The sequence below is a fragment of the Pelophylax lessonae genome, assembly GCF_965119305.1.
Source record: "Pelophylax lessonae genome assembly, chromosome: 8".
Lineage (NCBI taxonomy): Eukaryota > Metazoa > Chordata > Amphibia > Anura > Ranidae > Pelophylax > Pelophylax lessonae.
The window spans coordinates 85,724,013-85,740,898 of NC_138775.1; the positions used below are offsets into that span (position 1 = coordinate 85,724,013).

Sequence of the window (16,886 nt, forward strand, 5' to 3'; positions counted from 1 at the left end):
GCAGACTTCCTGTCTTCTACCCGGAGTCAGAGGTATGAAATCATCAGCCTGCCTCTCTGACCCAGTCAGAGAAAGCTTTGTATTCATTGATGGAATACATCGCTTGCTCTGAATGGCTTAACAGGAAGTCCCCGCTCGCACCTGGGAACACAGAACAGGTATGCTGTATGTGGCCGCAGCTAAATGAAGTTTATATCGCACATCCAGCAGCTTCGCAGGTTAGTGAAGGACAACACATTGGCCCAAATGAATTATGTAAATTGTGTGAAAAGCTTGCATTCTTCTTTAACAGCTCTGTACTGTACAAAACTCCTTTGTTACAAATGTATCTTCTATAGAAGGTGCAACTCCCAAATTGCTGCTACTTGTAACATGGTGTTCACTACAAACACACATCTGCCATAACAGTCCTTTATGGATCTTCTATTCAGAAGTTTTATCAACACTGATTAAATAATATAATGCTCTAAAACACATTGGCTAAAAAAAAAAAAAAAAAAAAATCTCACTATTTTGCAAGGCACCTTTTGAATTAGAACCATTTGTCTGCCTTTTGTCCAGTAATGGTTTATTTTCCTGACTAGAGTTTGGTGCTTATCTCATTTATTTTTTTTCACAGAACGCATCGTTTTTCCATGTTGCATTTCTTGAAATTGCATTCTCCATATGTTTATTCACATCTGATAAACTTTGGTTTGCATAAAGCATAACCATTATCCCAAAGGTCTTAAATATTATCAGTGTCTGTATTCTATTAAGATTTCGGCTTCACTTCCTGTTGTGTCACTAGTCACATGGAGCGGACGTAAAAGGGAGAGACAGTGTGTCCCCTTTGGGAGATTTCCTGTGAGTTCCTGTTGTGTCTGACATCCTATCAAATTTTGGAAATGAGGATAAATCTATATGGGTACAGAGACAGTAGGAATAAAGTTAACACACGTTCTAACCCTCTAATGAATTTAAGGCTTTGGTTAGAGTCTTGTCTTTGATACTTTCAATGCAGTGGAAAAATGTAGATGACAAATTTTGTTTTCCACAGCAATGTTGATAAAATTGTGTTTTTGTTCACTTTTATGCAGAAATAAGCTAAAGAACCAGGAGTACGAGAGTCTGGACCACTTGGAATCAGATTTAAATTTGATGTTTGAGAATGCTAAGCGGTACAATGTTCCAAATTCTGCAATATACAAGAGGGTTTTTAAACTGCAGCAGCTTATGCAGGTAAATCTACTTGTCTGTTTTACTGTATTCTAAGATGTTATTTAAATTCACAATAATGGCATTGTTGTCCTCCGATTAGCCCACTGGACTTTTTTTCAGGGATAGGGAACACTTGTATACTTTCTGTGAAAGATTCTAGGCGACTTTTATGGGTCACTGTCTAGGCTGGGTAATTTTAATTGTAGGAGTGTCTGTCTGTCCAAATGAAGAGTGTTGATGGAGCAAGTGGGAAGCCATGAACTGTTTGGCCTAAAGAACCTAGAATTCTCTGGACTCTGCTGTCTGGTAAGCCCCTGTATAGGTTGTACTGCCGATGGAGTTGGTATCTGTAGGTATTTTATTCTCTTTATTTTCTTGACCACTAATTGGATACTGGCAAACAAAACTGAAATCCAGCCCAGGGTATAATCCCCCTACCACCAGCTTGCCTTTTTGTTTTTTTTCTAGTGTCCTAGGAGGATTCATGTCTTTTCATCAGCTTTGCTGTGTAAAAAACAGATCTATTTTTCTCTAGAACTTCTTTATTCTTTGAAGGATATCATGAAAGGTTGGGGGGATGAGCACTATACAAGAATTAAGGCACAAATAGGATGTTACACCTTTAGATGACTAGAGTCTCTGCTAGTTAAAAAAAAAAAAAAAAAACTTTATAGCATCATTGCCTCAACCTGTATGAGAGAAAGAGCATCTACTTTCTCTCGAAGTTGCTCCGTTTACAGGCCGGCCCGACACGCTGTATCTCACAGATATATAGGATTAAAACTTCTAAAGCGACGCCTAAAATACCACCATATATTGGAAAATGGGAGGGAGAAATCAGGGTGGCCTTAAATGAGCAACAAAGAAAAAAGCTGTTGAAGATGGCACGTTTCCTCAATAGACACACTGCAGAGATAAATGTTAAGGGCTCATGCACACTGCATCTTAAAGCAGCTGTTCCTATAGGCTTTTGAGCTTTTTTTAGCCTCTCATTTTTTTCTGCCTGGAAACTCTCATTCGTGTTAGCCAATGTGTCCCTGCACACTATGGCTTTTTTAGTTTATAGGCATATGAGCTTACAGGCAGAAAAAAATAAACCCACCAAACTAGCGTTTTTTTTTTTTTTTTTTAAGAGGAGCTTTCGAGCAGAAAAGATGCCTAAGTGCCCAAAAAAGCATGGAAGGGGTGAGTTTTTTGAATTTGCTGAGGAGTGGGTTTTTGAAAAAAAAAAAAAAAAGCCTATGCTCACAAAAGCTCAAAAATGTGAAAGAGCACAAAAAAGCACAAGCTTCTTAAAGCTTTTAGGCAGAGAAAAAAAAAAAATCAAATGCCTGTAAAAGCAGCTTGCAGTATGCAGGAGCCCAAAGTGTTTAGCAAGATGGTATATTACACCTGTTAGAGTTTATAAATCCAAAGCAGGAAAGTCACCATTATGTTGAAGAGGGTGTAATGAAAGTGGGACTATGTTTCACATTTGGTGGGGGATGTGTTAAAATACAAGAAATTTGGATGGGGATAATGAAGTTGAAATCTGTGGTACTAAAATACCCAGCGTCCCATAGATATGCTTGTTTCATGGAACAGTGAGAATAATGGGACACTCTAGGAAATCACTCATTCCCCATTTATTGAATGCAGCCGAAGGATTTATTCCAGTGTTCTGGGGCTTGCAAGGAGGTTTTGTCGGTGGGGAAATTGGCTAAGAGGGGAATATATCTATACCATGGAAGAATTCTATCACTCAAGTGAGGATTTATCAACGATTTGGAAGGGGGGTTTGAGTTTAAAAAAACAGAAAAGTTTGCGGAGTTGGTAGATGGAATGAGTGAGAAGGGGAAAGGAAAAATTTGAAGAGGAGTTGGATAATAAAGGTGTGTTCCAGGGGGAAAGGGTAATGGAAGTCTAAATTCAGAGTTTTTTTTTTTTTGTGTGGGGGAAGGAGGGGAGAGGAATGGGTATATAAATGAAGTTAGTAACATGTTGCGTGTTTCACCCTAAATATGGGCATAACATTTACCATGATACTAAAAGTGAACTTATTATTTTAACATTGCTTTTAAAACTCTTCTCTCTGTGGTGGTTGGAATTGTCTTGGTAAGCCTGTTGCTTTCTATCAGTGCTGTTTTCAGTCTAAAGTCATTTAAAACTCATAGAGATGCAAAGGCTTTTCTTTGCATCCACTTTTAAAAATGTCTCTATGGAATTTGGAAGCATTCTGATAAGCTGTTTGTGCTCCCCCAAGTGCTTATTAGCCTGTCAAGCTGAGGAGGAGTCCTATTGGTGAGGAAAAATTAGTTGTCTGAGGAATCTTGTTTCCTGATCAACATCTTGGTGTTTCAGATGATTTGGCTGCCTCTGCAGCATTAAACTATCCTGCTGAAGGACCATCTGATCTGTTTGAACCCATCAGAGACATTCCTTTCTATACTCTCACCCACAATGTGGTGTTTCTTGTAGCCATCACCTGTGTCCCAAAGTATAAGACTTTCTATGTCATTCTAGGAGCGATAGAAAATATTTTTTTCTCTTTCTTTCATTGACGGACACAGCTCCTTATCTTCTTGACCATTGAGTTATACTGCCCCCTACAGGAGTAGAACACTATGCAGGAAAAAGCTTGACTTCGCCTATGGGGCAGTCCCAGGGGGTATACTCCCACTCTCAGCTATACAGACTCAGTTTTTTTCTGCTTAGTCAGGAGTAAGGACTTTTCCCTATCTTTGTTATTTTGTTCCTGTGAGACTCTACAGTCAACTGCTGGACTGGGCGACAGACTGGATAATCTTGATCCAGAGGGTTCCACCATTCTGGCTAGCGAGCGAGCGCAGGCCTCAGCTCCGTACTAGGTCGGCAGCGACTTAGCCCCACTGAACGGGGACTAGCCTGCGAGTTAAACATCTCGCGAGGGTGCAAACGACCTGGCCTCGGCCTGAGTTACAGCATTCCTCCTGGGCGACAGCCCCCCTATTCCGATGGGAGAGGTGGTCTGTCCGGAGCGGTGCCCACCCTGCTTCCTGCTATGGTAAGTAGCTGTCCCTCCCTCTTCCCCTGGATGGTTTTGGGGTGGACATGGGCCCCTACCCGGGATGGTGGGACCCCCAGGTCCCCCCCCCCCCCCAGCCCCTCTAAAATTTTGGGGGTCACTATGTATGTTCCGCCCGCCCCACCACGGGTGAATTTATGAGCTGGCTTTTGCCACATGCTCTTAAGAGGGGCTTGTTGGAGCCCCCCTGGGATTGGTACCTAGGGTATGGATGTCCTCTGGGCTCCCTGCTACAGTTGTTGGGCTGGGGGATCGGATGGTTTAGCATCCACAGGTCTGCGCCTCACACGGCTGGATCCGGCCAAAAATTTAGTCTGTGGCTTTGCGGCCTACTGGTCAAAAGCTATGTGGGGCTGCCCCAGTGAGGGTGGCTGAAGCCACTACCCTCCCTTTGGGCATCTGCCCTTCCTTCCGCTGCCCCTGGGTGGTCAGCTCCACTGGGGCAGGCATTGGACCAGGGGAAATGGTCACTTCATCCAGAGGCATTTCATCAGTTATGTCTTCGGTTGGGTACTCCCAGGTGGACCTGTTGGCCTCTCGTCTCAACAGGAAGGTACAGAGATTTGTGGCAAGGTTAATCCTCTGGCCAACGCCACAGATGCATTAGTGGCTTCTTGGAGTCAGTATCGTCTGATTATCGCCTTCCCCCTCTCAAACTTCTGCCAAGACTCCTGTGCAGGATCGAGGGCAGAGGGGATTCCGGTTATTCTAGTTGCTCCAGACTGGCCTCACCGGTCTTGGTATGCCGATCTGGTACGGCTGGTCGCCGAGGCTCCTTGGAGACTTCCTCTCAGGGAAGATCTGCTGTCCCAAGGGCCAATCTTCCATCCTGCTTTACAGTCGCTGGCTTTAACGGCTTGGCTATTAAAAGCCAAGTGCTGAAGGATAGAGGTTTGTCTGAATTTGTAATTCCTACGCTGTGAATGGCTAGAAAATCTACCTCTAGGAAGATCTACCATCCTACCTTGGAAGACGCATTTTGCATGGTGTGAGTCTCTTAGGGTTCTCACTCGCTCCTTTTCGGTGGCTCGAATCTTGGCTTTCCTCCAACGGGGGGGGGGGGGGGGTTGAGCAGCGCCTGGCTTTGAGTACCATCAAGGGCCAGATTTCGGCCTTGGCGGTTTTCTTTCAAAATCATTGGCCACACATTTCTTGGTGCATACCTTTATCCAGGGAGTTCAACACTTGGCTCCTCCGGCGCGGTCTACATTGCCGCAGTGGGACCTCAATTTGGTGTTCTCAGTTCCCCAGAAACCTCCCTTCAAAAATTTTTGGGCGGTCCCCCTGTTTACAATGTCCCAGAAGGTAGCCTTTTTGGTGGCTATTACTTCTGCGCACACGGTGTCGGAGCTGGCGGCGTTGTCTTTTCGTTCACCTTACCTGGTGGTTCTTTCCCCCCTGTCAGCTGTTCTTTCCAAAGGTCATCTCTGATTTCCATTTGAATGACGTCATTGTGTCATCAGCGATTCCACTGCTTTGCAGTGACAGAGGAGCATTTTCAATTTGTGTCGTTACCCTTTGGTCTCACCTGCGCTCCCAGAGTTTTTACCAAGGTCCTGGATGATCTCCTGTTGCGAGCAGACTCTCATTCGGATCTGTTGACCGACATCTCTATTACAGTTCAGACCCTTCAAGAATTCGGGTGGATGATCAATTTCAAGAAATCTGCTCTGACGCCATTCGTACGGGTCACTTATCTAGGGCTGACTCTCGACTCTGCTCTGGCAAGGGTCTTTCTCCCTTGGAAAAGCTTCAGAAGATGCAAAGGGCGGGGGATGAGGTTGCTGATGGAAGCTGATCAGTCATTCTTGCAGGCTTGCATGAGGGCCCTGGGCCTGATGGTATCAACCTTTGAAGCAATCACGCTTGCTCAGTCTCACTCGAGACTTCTACAGAAAGAGATTCTGGCAAAATGGAACAGGGATCCGCAGTCATTGGACCAGAAGATTTGTTTGAGCCATCTCACGAAGTCGGCTCTCTCCTGGTCAATGTCACCTCTTCTGTGTCAGGACAAGTCCTTCCTGCTGCTGTTCTAGACGATGGTCACCATGGACGTCACCCTGTTAGACTGGGGTGGAGTGCTTGGGAAGCTCTGTGCCCAGGGGACTTGGGCGACAAATGAGTCCTCCTTGTCAATCAATATTCTGGAGCTGAGGGCGATCAAGCTTTGCTTGTTCCATTGGACGAGTCTTCTACGTGGCTCTTCGGTTTGGATACAGCCCGACAATGCCACGGCTGTAGCTTACATCAATCATCAAGGGGGCACCAAGAGTGCCCTGGCGGCCAAGGAGGTGGCCGAGATTCTGATTTGGGCTTTACGCAGTCCACATTCCGGGTGTAGAAAATTTGACAAGCTGATTACCTGAGTAGTCAGGTGTTGGCTCAAGGGTAATGGTCCTTTCATCCATAGGTGTTTTACCTCCTGTGTGCCCGGTGGGGGACTCCGGAGGTGGATCGGTTTGCATCTCGCCTCAACAGAAAAGTCCAGCGGTTTGTGGCCAGGTCTCGTGATCCTCTGGCCGATGCCACAGACACTCGGGTGGCTCCTTGGAGCCAGTATCACCTGATTTATGCCTTCCCTCTGCTCGTCCTCCTGCCGAGGTTTCTTCGCCGGGTGGCGGTGGAAGGCATTCCGGTCGTTGTAGTGGTACCATACAGGCCTCAGCTGTCTTGGTACGCAGACCTGGTAAGAATGGTCTTGGATCCTCCGTGGCGACTTCCTCTACGGGAAGATCTGCTGTCTCAAGGACCTATCTTCCATCCTTCTTTACGGTCGCTGGCTTTAACGGCCTGGCTGTTGAAAGCAAGGTGTTGAGGAATAGAGGTCTTTCTGGCTCAGTGAGTCCTAGCCTTTTGAAGGCCAGGAAATCGACACCTAGGAAGATCTATTGTCGTACGTGGAAATCGTACATTTCATGGTGTGAATCGCTGCAGCTGTTTTTATAGCCGGGGTTTTGGCCTTTTTCCAAAAGAGGGTTGAGCAGCACTTGGCATTGGGCACTATCAAGTGTCGGCCTTGACCATTTATTTCCAAAATCTGTTGGCTACTAATAGCTTGATTTGCACTTTTATTCAAGGGGTGCGTCACCTGGCTCCTCCGAGGAGATCCCCGTTGCCTCCGTGGGATCTCAATCTGGTTTTGTCTGTTCTTCAAAAGCCTCCTTTTGCAGATATAAGGGAAATTTCTCTACTTTCCTTGTCGCAGAAGTTTGCCTTTCTAGTGGCTATTACTTCTGCTCACAGAGTCTGAGTTGGCGGCGCTGTCCTGTCATTCGCCTTATTTTGTGGTCCACAGGGATAAAGTGGTCCTCCGACCTAACTTGTCTTTTTTCCCGAAGGTGGTGTCAGATTTTCATCTTAATGAAGATATCGTGTTGCCGTCCTTGTGCCCTAAGCCTAAGCATCACAGGGAAATTGCCTTGCATTCTTTTGATGTGGTTCGGGTGATAGGAGTTTGTCTGACAGTTACTGAGTCCTTTAGAAAATCTGACTCTCTTTGTCCTTACAGACTATCATGGTAATGGGATCGTCCCATCTGTGCACCTTATATGTTTAATGCATTTTCGTATGATGTAAATGATATTAAAATATTTTGTCTTGTAGTACACTTTTGTCAGAGAATATTATTATGGATAATCTAGCTTCCTAATTGTGGAGTTGTCATGCTTTTATAACATGGAAGTAAAACCTGTAAAGACAAAGGCATAATGAGCTAGTGTGCATCGCATACTAGCTCAATATAAAATACCTTAAAACGAAGCCCTTGCAGTGCTGCCCGCTCAGCGACAGGACGGCAGACATTTTCGGCCGTCCTGGTTCGCGTCCTCTGGCCATCTGATTGGCCGGAGGCGCGATTACATCACTCCGCGCATGCGCCCGGGAGCCACCGTCCTCGGCACAGGGCTCTGAAGGAACGGCACGGGTGGCCGTTCCTTCAGAGCGCATGCGCTGATGACGTCATCAGCTGCATGCACTGTAAATATCTCCTAAACGGTGCATGTTAAGGAGATATGTATAACACCTTTAGGTAAGCCTAGGCTTACCTATAGGTAAAAGTATTTTAAAGTGGGTTTACAACCACTTTAAAAAAGATCAAATAAGGGTGCGAGAAATCCTTTTGCTTGATAATGGCCAAACCAAACGTAACATTTTAATGATAGTCAGCCTTTCTTTCAGGCTACATGTCTGTCACTAGGATAATTAGTTTGGTGATTGCAAAGGGAAATGCTTTCTTGTAAATAACTAGAAAAACAAATTGTGACTCCTGGGGGATTCCAATGCACAGTTTTTCTTTTTCAGTGTTCTTCTCCACTTATGTTATTAGTTATTGTTGTGTTTTTGGTGTGTTCAGACCTATAATTGTGCAGTATTCTTATTTTTTTTGTACAATCCTGTTGTGCACAAAATTTTGTAAACATTGCCTCATACCCATGAGTAAAATTTTTGTAAACCGTGGTTTCCAAAATCTGTGAATTATGTAACAATTTTCATCTTGTTTTAATTTCTTGTTTGCATTTTTATTTAGTACATCAAACTATTAGGCTGTTTGGGGAGTTCTTCACGTTAAAAACCTTCTGAAAAATATCCCCATGTATTTTGTGACCCCCGGTTCTGTTTTAATAAGTTAATAAGTAATGTTACTGTTTTATGTTTTTTTTCTTGAGAAATTAATTTTGGCATTCTGGAATTTGGAGTGCTTTTTCAGCCCTGATCAACTTTAACAAACGTATAGGCTTTTAAATACCGTAGAAAAAAAACACCTGATTTCTCTGTCGCTCATTGACAGACGCAGATTCCATATCTAGATATCCATAGGGTATTACTGCCCCCTACAGGAGTAGGACACTAGGCAGAAAAAAAGTTCTGGCTACACCTATGGGCAGTCCCAGGGGGTATACCCTCTCTCTCCCTGCTATAGGATGTCAGTTTTTTTTCTGCCTAGTCAGGAGTAAGGACCTACGTTCTCTGGTCCTGGCAATATTTTTTTAGATAATTCCTTTTTTTTTTTTTTTAGCTAGCTTTTTTTCTCCGAATTGTTCCTGTGAGGTCTACAAGCAATTATGCCGGATCTGGGCGACGGACTGGATGCTGAGATCCAGTGGTCACCCCAGCCGGCCTCCGAGCGCGTGCAGGCCCTAGCTCCGCTCTGGGTCTGCCGCGACAAAGTCCCACTGGATGGGGACTGGCCCGTGGGTTAAACGTCCCGCTGAGTCGCATACAACCGGTCGGCAACCGAGTCGCAGCGTCCCTTTTGGCCGACATCCCCCCCACTGAGTGGCGAGGGGTTTTTTGTCTCGAGTGGCGTTCGCTCTGTTCCGGTATGGTGAGTAAATGCTTCCCCTCTTCTCCTCATGGCTTACTCTGGGGTGGACGCGGGCCCCTCCCTGGGACGGTCGGACCCCCATTAATCTGGGTTCCCCTCTGTTCCCCTGATCACCCCCCTACTGTGGTGTCCCTCTCCCCCCCCCCTGGGGGGGGTGTTTGTGTGTGTGTGGGGTGGCTGGCTGTTCATGCAGGCCGCTAAGGGGGTGGGGGGGTCCCGACGGTGCAGACGGCTGTTGTGCGGGGGCGCTTCCTCCCTGGCTCCCCAGGGCCTACCTGCCGATCGATCGTCTCAGTGTGGTGGGGGCCCCCCCTTCCCGCTGCAGCGCGCGGGGCCGCCATTTTCTTGTAGCCTCCTCATGTAGTTCATGGCGGCGGCCATCTTGGTACACCCAGCTCATTTTTTTCTTCAGAGCTGGGCTGCAGTGGGAAATCCTGGAGGCGTGTGTGGGGGTGGAGCCCCTCCCTAGACCCGGGCACATTGCTCCACAGGCCTTTCTTTCCATGCGGACAGCGCTGCTGAGCGGTCCTCTACACTTCTGGTGCATCGGGTGGTGAGCCTTTTGGGGGTCTCTCTTCTCTGTCTGCGGGGGTCTCTCGGCATGCTGCCTGGCCATTGGGGGGCGCTGTAGCGCTGGGAGGCATTTTTTAAAGAAAAAAACAATTTTTTTTTTGTTTTGTCATTTTTTGCTGACGGTTTCCCGTGGTGTACCATGGAACCTGCTGCTCATGTGTCCCCACCTGATCCCCTCGAGGTGGCCGCAGGGCCCTCTGATCCCCAGCTCACCATTGATGCGCTTTCGGCGGTCCTGGAGTCATTTGTGTCCTGGGTGGAGTCGGCCTGTCAGGGGCGGGGGGCTAAAAAGCGACCCCCGCCTACCCCTGTCTCGTCTGATGCCTCAGATTCTGATTCTGCGCCAGTCGCAGCTGACGCGGGTCTCCCATCTGGGGCTGCTGTCTCGCACCCCATGTCCTCTGATAGTGAGGATGACCTTTCTGCCTCCGCTGTAGCGCAAGACAAGGCACTGGTGGACGCACTGATTGTGTCTGTCCGGGAGACACTAAAGCTGGAGGATGCAGCTGCGGATGCGACTGATACGGAGGTTGCCTTTGGCACCTCCAGGGTGACGAAGGTTTTTCCTTTTCCCAAATGCTTTGACGATATCGTTAAGAAGGAGTGGGTCCGTCCGAAACGACCCCCTGGGATGCCCAAACGGATTGCTCGGCGCTACCCGTTTGAAGAGACCCACTTTAAGAAATGGACAGTGTCGCCTTCGGTGGATCCACCAGTCTACAGGCTAAATAAGGCTTCTGTTATCCCGGTGGAGGATTCCCCTCCTTTTGGGATCCGGTTGATCGTAGAGCGGAATCTGTGTCCCGCTCTATGTTCTCCCTGGCAGGGTCGGCCTTCAGGCCAGTGTTTACCATTGCTCTGGGTTCACAAACATTGACGGAATGGGCCAAGTTGTTACGCCGTGACCTGAAGGGGAGAAGCCTCCCTTCTGCCGTGGCAGAGTTGCTGGACCAGATAGTGCAGGGGCTGCAGTTTGTTTGTGACGCCGCGCTGGATACTGCTCCACTGCTGGGACGTTTGTCGTTCTCGGCGGTGGTCCTCCGGCGCATGCTATGGTTGAAGTGCTGGTCGGCGGATCAGGCTTCCAAAAAAGCCTTGACTGATCTCCCTTTTCAGGGGGATCGCCTGTTTGGTGCTACCTTGGATGATATTATCAAAGGTCTCACTGGGGGCAAGAGCACCTTTCTCTCGCAGGCTGCCAAGGGTAAGGAACCCCGTCGCAGATGGGGACCCTCCTTTTCAGCCCACAAGAAGTTTTTTCGTTCCGGAGCGAGTGACAAGGCGAAGCCCTCCAAGGCCCCCTCGGAGACCCTGGTCTGGTAAGCAGAAATCCGGTTCTTCCAGACCTGAGTCCACCACAAGTCCGCCTCGGCCTGAAGGTGTGCCCCCACCCATGTCAGGGGTGGGGGGGGGGGGCGTCTTTGCCGGTTCCCGGACCCGTGGCTCTCCAGGATCCAAGACAAATGGGTTCACAAGGTCATTCGGTCAGGATACAAGATCGAGTTTTAGTCAGTCCCACCGGCAAGGTTCTTCCCTTCCAATGTGCAGTCGACTGTCCCCGGATCGCCTAAAGGCTCTGTTGAGTGCAGTCCAGGACTTGATGCAACAGGGAGTGGTAGTTCCAGTTCCCTGTGGGGAATGTTTTCGGGATTTTACTCAAATCTGTTCATAGTGCCCAGGAAAGAAGGCAAGGTGCGTCCAATTCTGGACTTAAAGGCGCTCAATTGTTTTGTACGGGTGCAAAAATTCAAGATGGAGTCCATTCGCACAGTGGTGGCCTCCCTGCATCAGGGGGACTTTCTGGCCTCCATAGACATCAAGGATGCCTATCTTCACGTTCCCATTTACGCAGGACACCAACGTTTTCTGCGCTTTGCTGTGGGAGAGGACCATTATCAGTTTGTGGCGTTACCCTTTGGGTCTCGCCTCAGCTCCCCGGGTCTTCACAAAGGTTTTGGCCCCAGTTCTGGCGCTGTTGCGGAAGCGGGGCATATCGGTTCTGGGCTACCTGGACGACCTCCTCCTCCGTGCGGAGTCTCTGCAGGCTCTGTTGTCAAACTTGGAGATCACCATGACCTCTTTGGAAGAGTTCGGGTGGCTTGTGATTGTGAACCTGCAGAAGTCCTCCCTGGTTCCCTCCAGGAGGCTGGACTATCTGGGCCTGACTTTGGATGCGTCCTTGGCCAAGGTGTTTCTCCCTGCAGAGAAACGCCAGAAGATAGTCGGCGACTCAGCTGTTGCTGTCCGCCAACTGACACTAACAATGGGACACCATTCGTACCTTGACAAAAATGGGGCACTGTTCCTCCCACTGATACCAACAATAGGTCATGATTCCTTTCAGTAAAACAAATTACACTTTCTAATCCCACTGGCCAGTCTGCCCCCCCCCCCCCCCTATAACCTCAAGGACAGTAAAGTTGCCCCCACCCTCCCTTACTTCACAGTACACCCCCTTACCTTGTGCTGCTGCCAGGAAGAATCTGTGGGTGGAGCTGGGAAGGCAGAAGTGAAAGGTCTGGAGGATGACCTTTAGGAGGTCTGGAGTCAGCTCAGGGGAGTCTGAGGGGGTGCTGTGGCTGCACTAAGAAGCACAGGCTCTGAAGGGGGAGTTCTATCCTCTCTGCTGCTGACATGGGGGGGGGGGGGGGGGCAGAGACGTGCAGGCCTTGTGTTTGACACGTGTCTTACAGAATAAATTGGTGAGTGTTGCAATTTTTTTTTTCTAATGTCACTCAGTATTTCACTGGTTGTTCAAATGCAATTTTTTTTGTAATAAACTTTTTTTTTTATTTTATTGCAAAAAAAAAATAAAAAATACATAACCCAATTTTTTTTTAAAATAGATATCAAACATGTCAAGCTTTAAAATTGCAAACAAACTACGCGCAACTGCGACAAACTATGTACATTTTTACTGTCCATCGACGACACTTTAAAAGCCTTTACAGGTTACCACTTTTAAATATACAGTGCAGGTCTAGTGTTAGAATTACTGCCCATGATCTGATCATGTTGATACCTCACATGTGGGATGATCGCTGTTTGCGCATACTGTTGCTTTGGCTGAGAGTGCTGATCGGGTGCTTCTGTCAGACTCGCTGCGGTGCAAACGGGCTAAATGTTGCCCAATATTGGGCCCGTGTGTACGGCCTTTAAAGCTCCATGCACACTAAGCTAAAAAATGGCAGAAAAACACTGGATGAAAACGCTCAGAATAGCGTTTCTTTGCCAGCTTTTAGCAGAGTTTTAGCAGCAGTTAGGAGCTTTCAGATTTTTTTTCTGCTGGCAAATCGCTCACAAAAACGCAAAAAAAAGTTTGTTTTTTTTGCTCCTAGAGGCTTCAAAAACGCTTCTAGACTAAAATAATGTGCTTGGACACATAGGATAACACTATTTGCTTCTAGAAACAAATGCTCAAAAGTTGCTGCTTTTTTTTTAACCTAGTGTGCATGGAGTCTTAACATACACATGGGCAGAATGTTGGGAGACATTTGCAGGTTACAAAAAAGGGGCAGCAGAAAGAGGCTGAATAGGAGGAGCTGCGGGGGCAGATGCATTATAGAGGAATCAATCTCTCAATTTTCCTCCTCCAGCCTGTGAAAGCCTGCTTCTCCTCATCTCCATCCCACAGGCATTCAGCCTTTGAAAGCCGTTCCATCTATAATTTTTTCTAATGGTAAGTGAGCATGCCACCATTGGCAGTCTGGCACTCACTTTCTCTCCGGTCCGGCTCGTGGTGTCTGGCAGACAGCAGCAGTGACACTATTCACCTTTCCCCATGAGGCAATGGGGTTTTCACTAACTCCTCTCCCTTCACGGTCATGGGTCAGCTGACCTGTAGTTTCTGGTCCTGGTGGCTGAACTTAATGGCTGGCTGTGGAGAGGCTGGGTGAGTTGCGTGGGCTCAAGGACCAGCCCAGCTGCCACAGCTGCCTTGGGCCCCGCAATGACATACGGCCCCAGACCACTGGGCAAATGCCAGCTGTGCCCTATGGCCAGTCGAGGCCTGCCTGGTGCCAAAAGTAAATGGGCTGACAAAACCCCAAGCACCAGGGCACAATTTCTATCTGCCATGGAGACCTGGCGCCTGGGTTTTTGTCGAGCCCTGCTCTACATTCTAAATTGGTTTTCATCTTACCCAATGCTTACCTTGATCCAAGTAGGATCACCCCCTAAACCCTCAGCAACTGTTCCCCCGTTTTTACCTCTTTTGACATCTTCTAAATACTGTTACTTTTGCTGTTTGTATTAATATTTCACTCTTAACGTTTCCTCTCCTCTTTCATGTATAACAGCTACAGAACCAAATCCTTCTCATCTTTGGTGATGGGTAAATGCAATGCTACACATTTTTATGTTCAACATTCATCATGCTCACGTTTCTAAGTGTACTGTGCCACTGCGCTGTCACAGCTACTTAAGCTTCAATAAAAATAAATTTACCATAAATTCAACCTCCCTTTATTAGTTTGTAAATTGGGCTCTTTGCATTGGCTTTGGATTATATGAAGTCCTAATACCGGAGTAACGTAGGCATCTTTTACTAGCAACCAGTCGGTCCTCCTTTTTCCGGGTCTGGAAAATACTAAAAGCTTTATCTTCTTTCTGGAATCTTGCGAGTCTTGTGTGTGTGTGGCTTGTTTGGACATATTAAATTGAAAAAGGCATTGTTCAGCTTTTCTACAAAAATTGTTTCTCAAAATGGTGCAGTTATTGTAAAAGGCACCCTGGCCTTAACAGCTCAGAGCTATCCTTGTCTGTTTGCTGCAGTAGTGAGATAGAAGAATGCACAAGGTACTGTTTTTAACAACAAATGTGCAGAAATGTTGTGCATGATGAAATGTAAATGTGTCTAAGCTGCTGTATCTCCGAATCTGGAGGCTTTTAATATTTATACCCTGATACCAGTTGTAGCTTTTTCCGACTGAAACTGATCTATGCAGCTGTTTAATATTCATGTATTCTGGGAACGTTTGGCAGAGCGAGGCTGACTCTGGAGATTTGTTCTTTATTTCAGACGAAAAAGAAAGAGCTGGCTCGTAGAGACCTCGATATAGAGGACGGAGACAGCATGATTTCCTCCGCCACATCTGACACCGGCAGTGCTAAAAGGAAGAGGTACGTTTTTGATGCCTGGAATTTACGCCTCTGCTTCCATTGTGTTCATATTGTAGGCCGGGTTTTTCTTCAGTTTTGCTGGTTATGGATTCTCTTCACACAAGCGGTGATGCTTAAACTCTCACCATTAGCTACCTAACTGTCTAATAGACTGATGATAATGAGGAAGGTCTTTTGATTGACCTTTTTTAGTTACTGAATATTGAGTGTGTTTTATTAGCTTCACAGATGCTGTTTGGTAATTGCTAACCTCAATACCATCAACACTTGTTGGTGCATTCATAAGGATCGCTGTTCACCTATATTGGAAATGCAGGCTGTATGCACTGGTAGCTAGGGTCAGTGCTACAATAAATTTAGTGGATACAGCTTGCAAGAAGTGCATCACCTAGCCTTTACGTTATATTATGCCAAAGTCAGCTTGTTAAAGTTTCAAGCTGTTAAAAAAACCTGCAATAAGCGCAATAAGCACCATTTACATCTACAGATAATCATCTGATCTTAACACAGGCAGGACTCATGGCCAAAAATAATTCTGGACCTCCTGGTTTATACAATCAAGTACCTTGCAAGTTATCATCTCTGTTTCCTTCAGAAACTAAGACAAGTAAAATGAAATGTTACAGCAACAAATTAAGAGTCTACCTGGGACAATAGAGTCTGCCTGCTGAGTATTCCCCCCCCCCATTGCTTAGCCACTGCTGTCAAATTTTATAACCTTTTTGGAGACGGGCCCTACTATGATATATCATTTTAAGTTTTGGAAGATAATCACTAAGAAGTCCAACAACTTGGGAGCGTAAAAGATGAGTCTTTTACTTAGCGCTAACCCTTAATCTACTAGCTAACATTCGATAAACCTAGAAAAAAAATGCCAAAATCTGAACAGTACCATTGCAACTGCTAAAGGATTTATAATTTGTAAAAATGTAGGGTTATATCTAAAAAAAAAAAAACGTAATACCCTTTTTGGAACTGTAATCTGTAGATCTAAAAAAAAATAATAATGGCATAATAGCATGATGTCAACGAAGTGCGCACCAGTGTTTAACGTTTGTTTCTGATGTGTTATTTCTGTTCTGCTGTGATATCCATCACACTTTATTTTTAACAAAGCTGAAGTGGAAAGTTATCATAAGACTAATCATTGCATTTTAATCAATTTTTCTAAAAAGGCTTCTGCTTTTGGGGTATGCTGTAATTTGAAATGATATCTAATGCATACATCACCGTTCACCTACATGTGGATTGGCTTGTGTTGCATTTTTAGCACAATTTTCCATTGCTTTATCTGGTGGTGCTCTTGCTATTACTGTATAGATGATTACATCATCTGCTTTATTCTAGGTTAATAATGCTTTGTTTAAACCAGTAGAATGATAATGGGATGGGTCAACGCAAATCTACACTCCCTAATCAGGCACAGCAGAGATGATTACTAATTATCTATTTATGTTCTATTACCTTTATAAAGTGCTAGTGTATTGGTTTGTACAAGACAATCTTTAAACAATTACTCTCAAAAAGTGCAAATGCTAAGGTGCAAAACAAAATAGTATGTGCATAGTGTACAATTTTGTAGATCTATAAATTAACAAAAATATAAAGTGCATACAAATCAAAAAA

At 46.0% G+C, this 16,886-nt stretch overlaps 1 protein-coding gene across 4 annotated transcripts in view; it reads left to right on the top strand.

Moving 5' to 3' along the window:
• The window catches only part of PBRM1 (polybromo 1), a 179,058-nt gene that overhangs the window by 73,803 nt on the left and 88,369 nt on the right, over positions 1-16,886 (top strand). For all 4 annotated transcript variants that reach the window (XM_082265488.1, XM_082265485.1, XM_082265487.1 and 1 more), the window contains exons 12-13: positions 1,080-1,221; positions 15,160-15,260. In XM_082265488.1, coding sequence (XP_082121614.1) covers positions 1,080-1,221; positions 15,160-15,260 — 243 coding nt within the window. The remainder of the gene's footprint in view (positions 1-1,079; positions 1,222-15,159; positions 15,261-16,886) is intronic.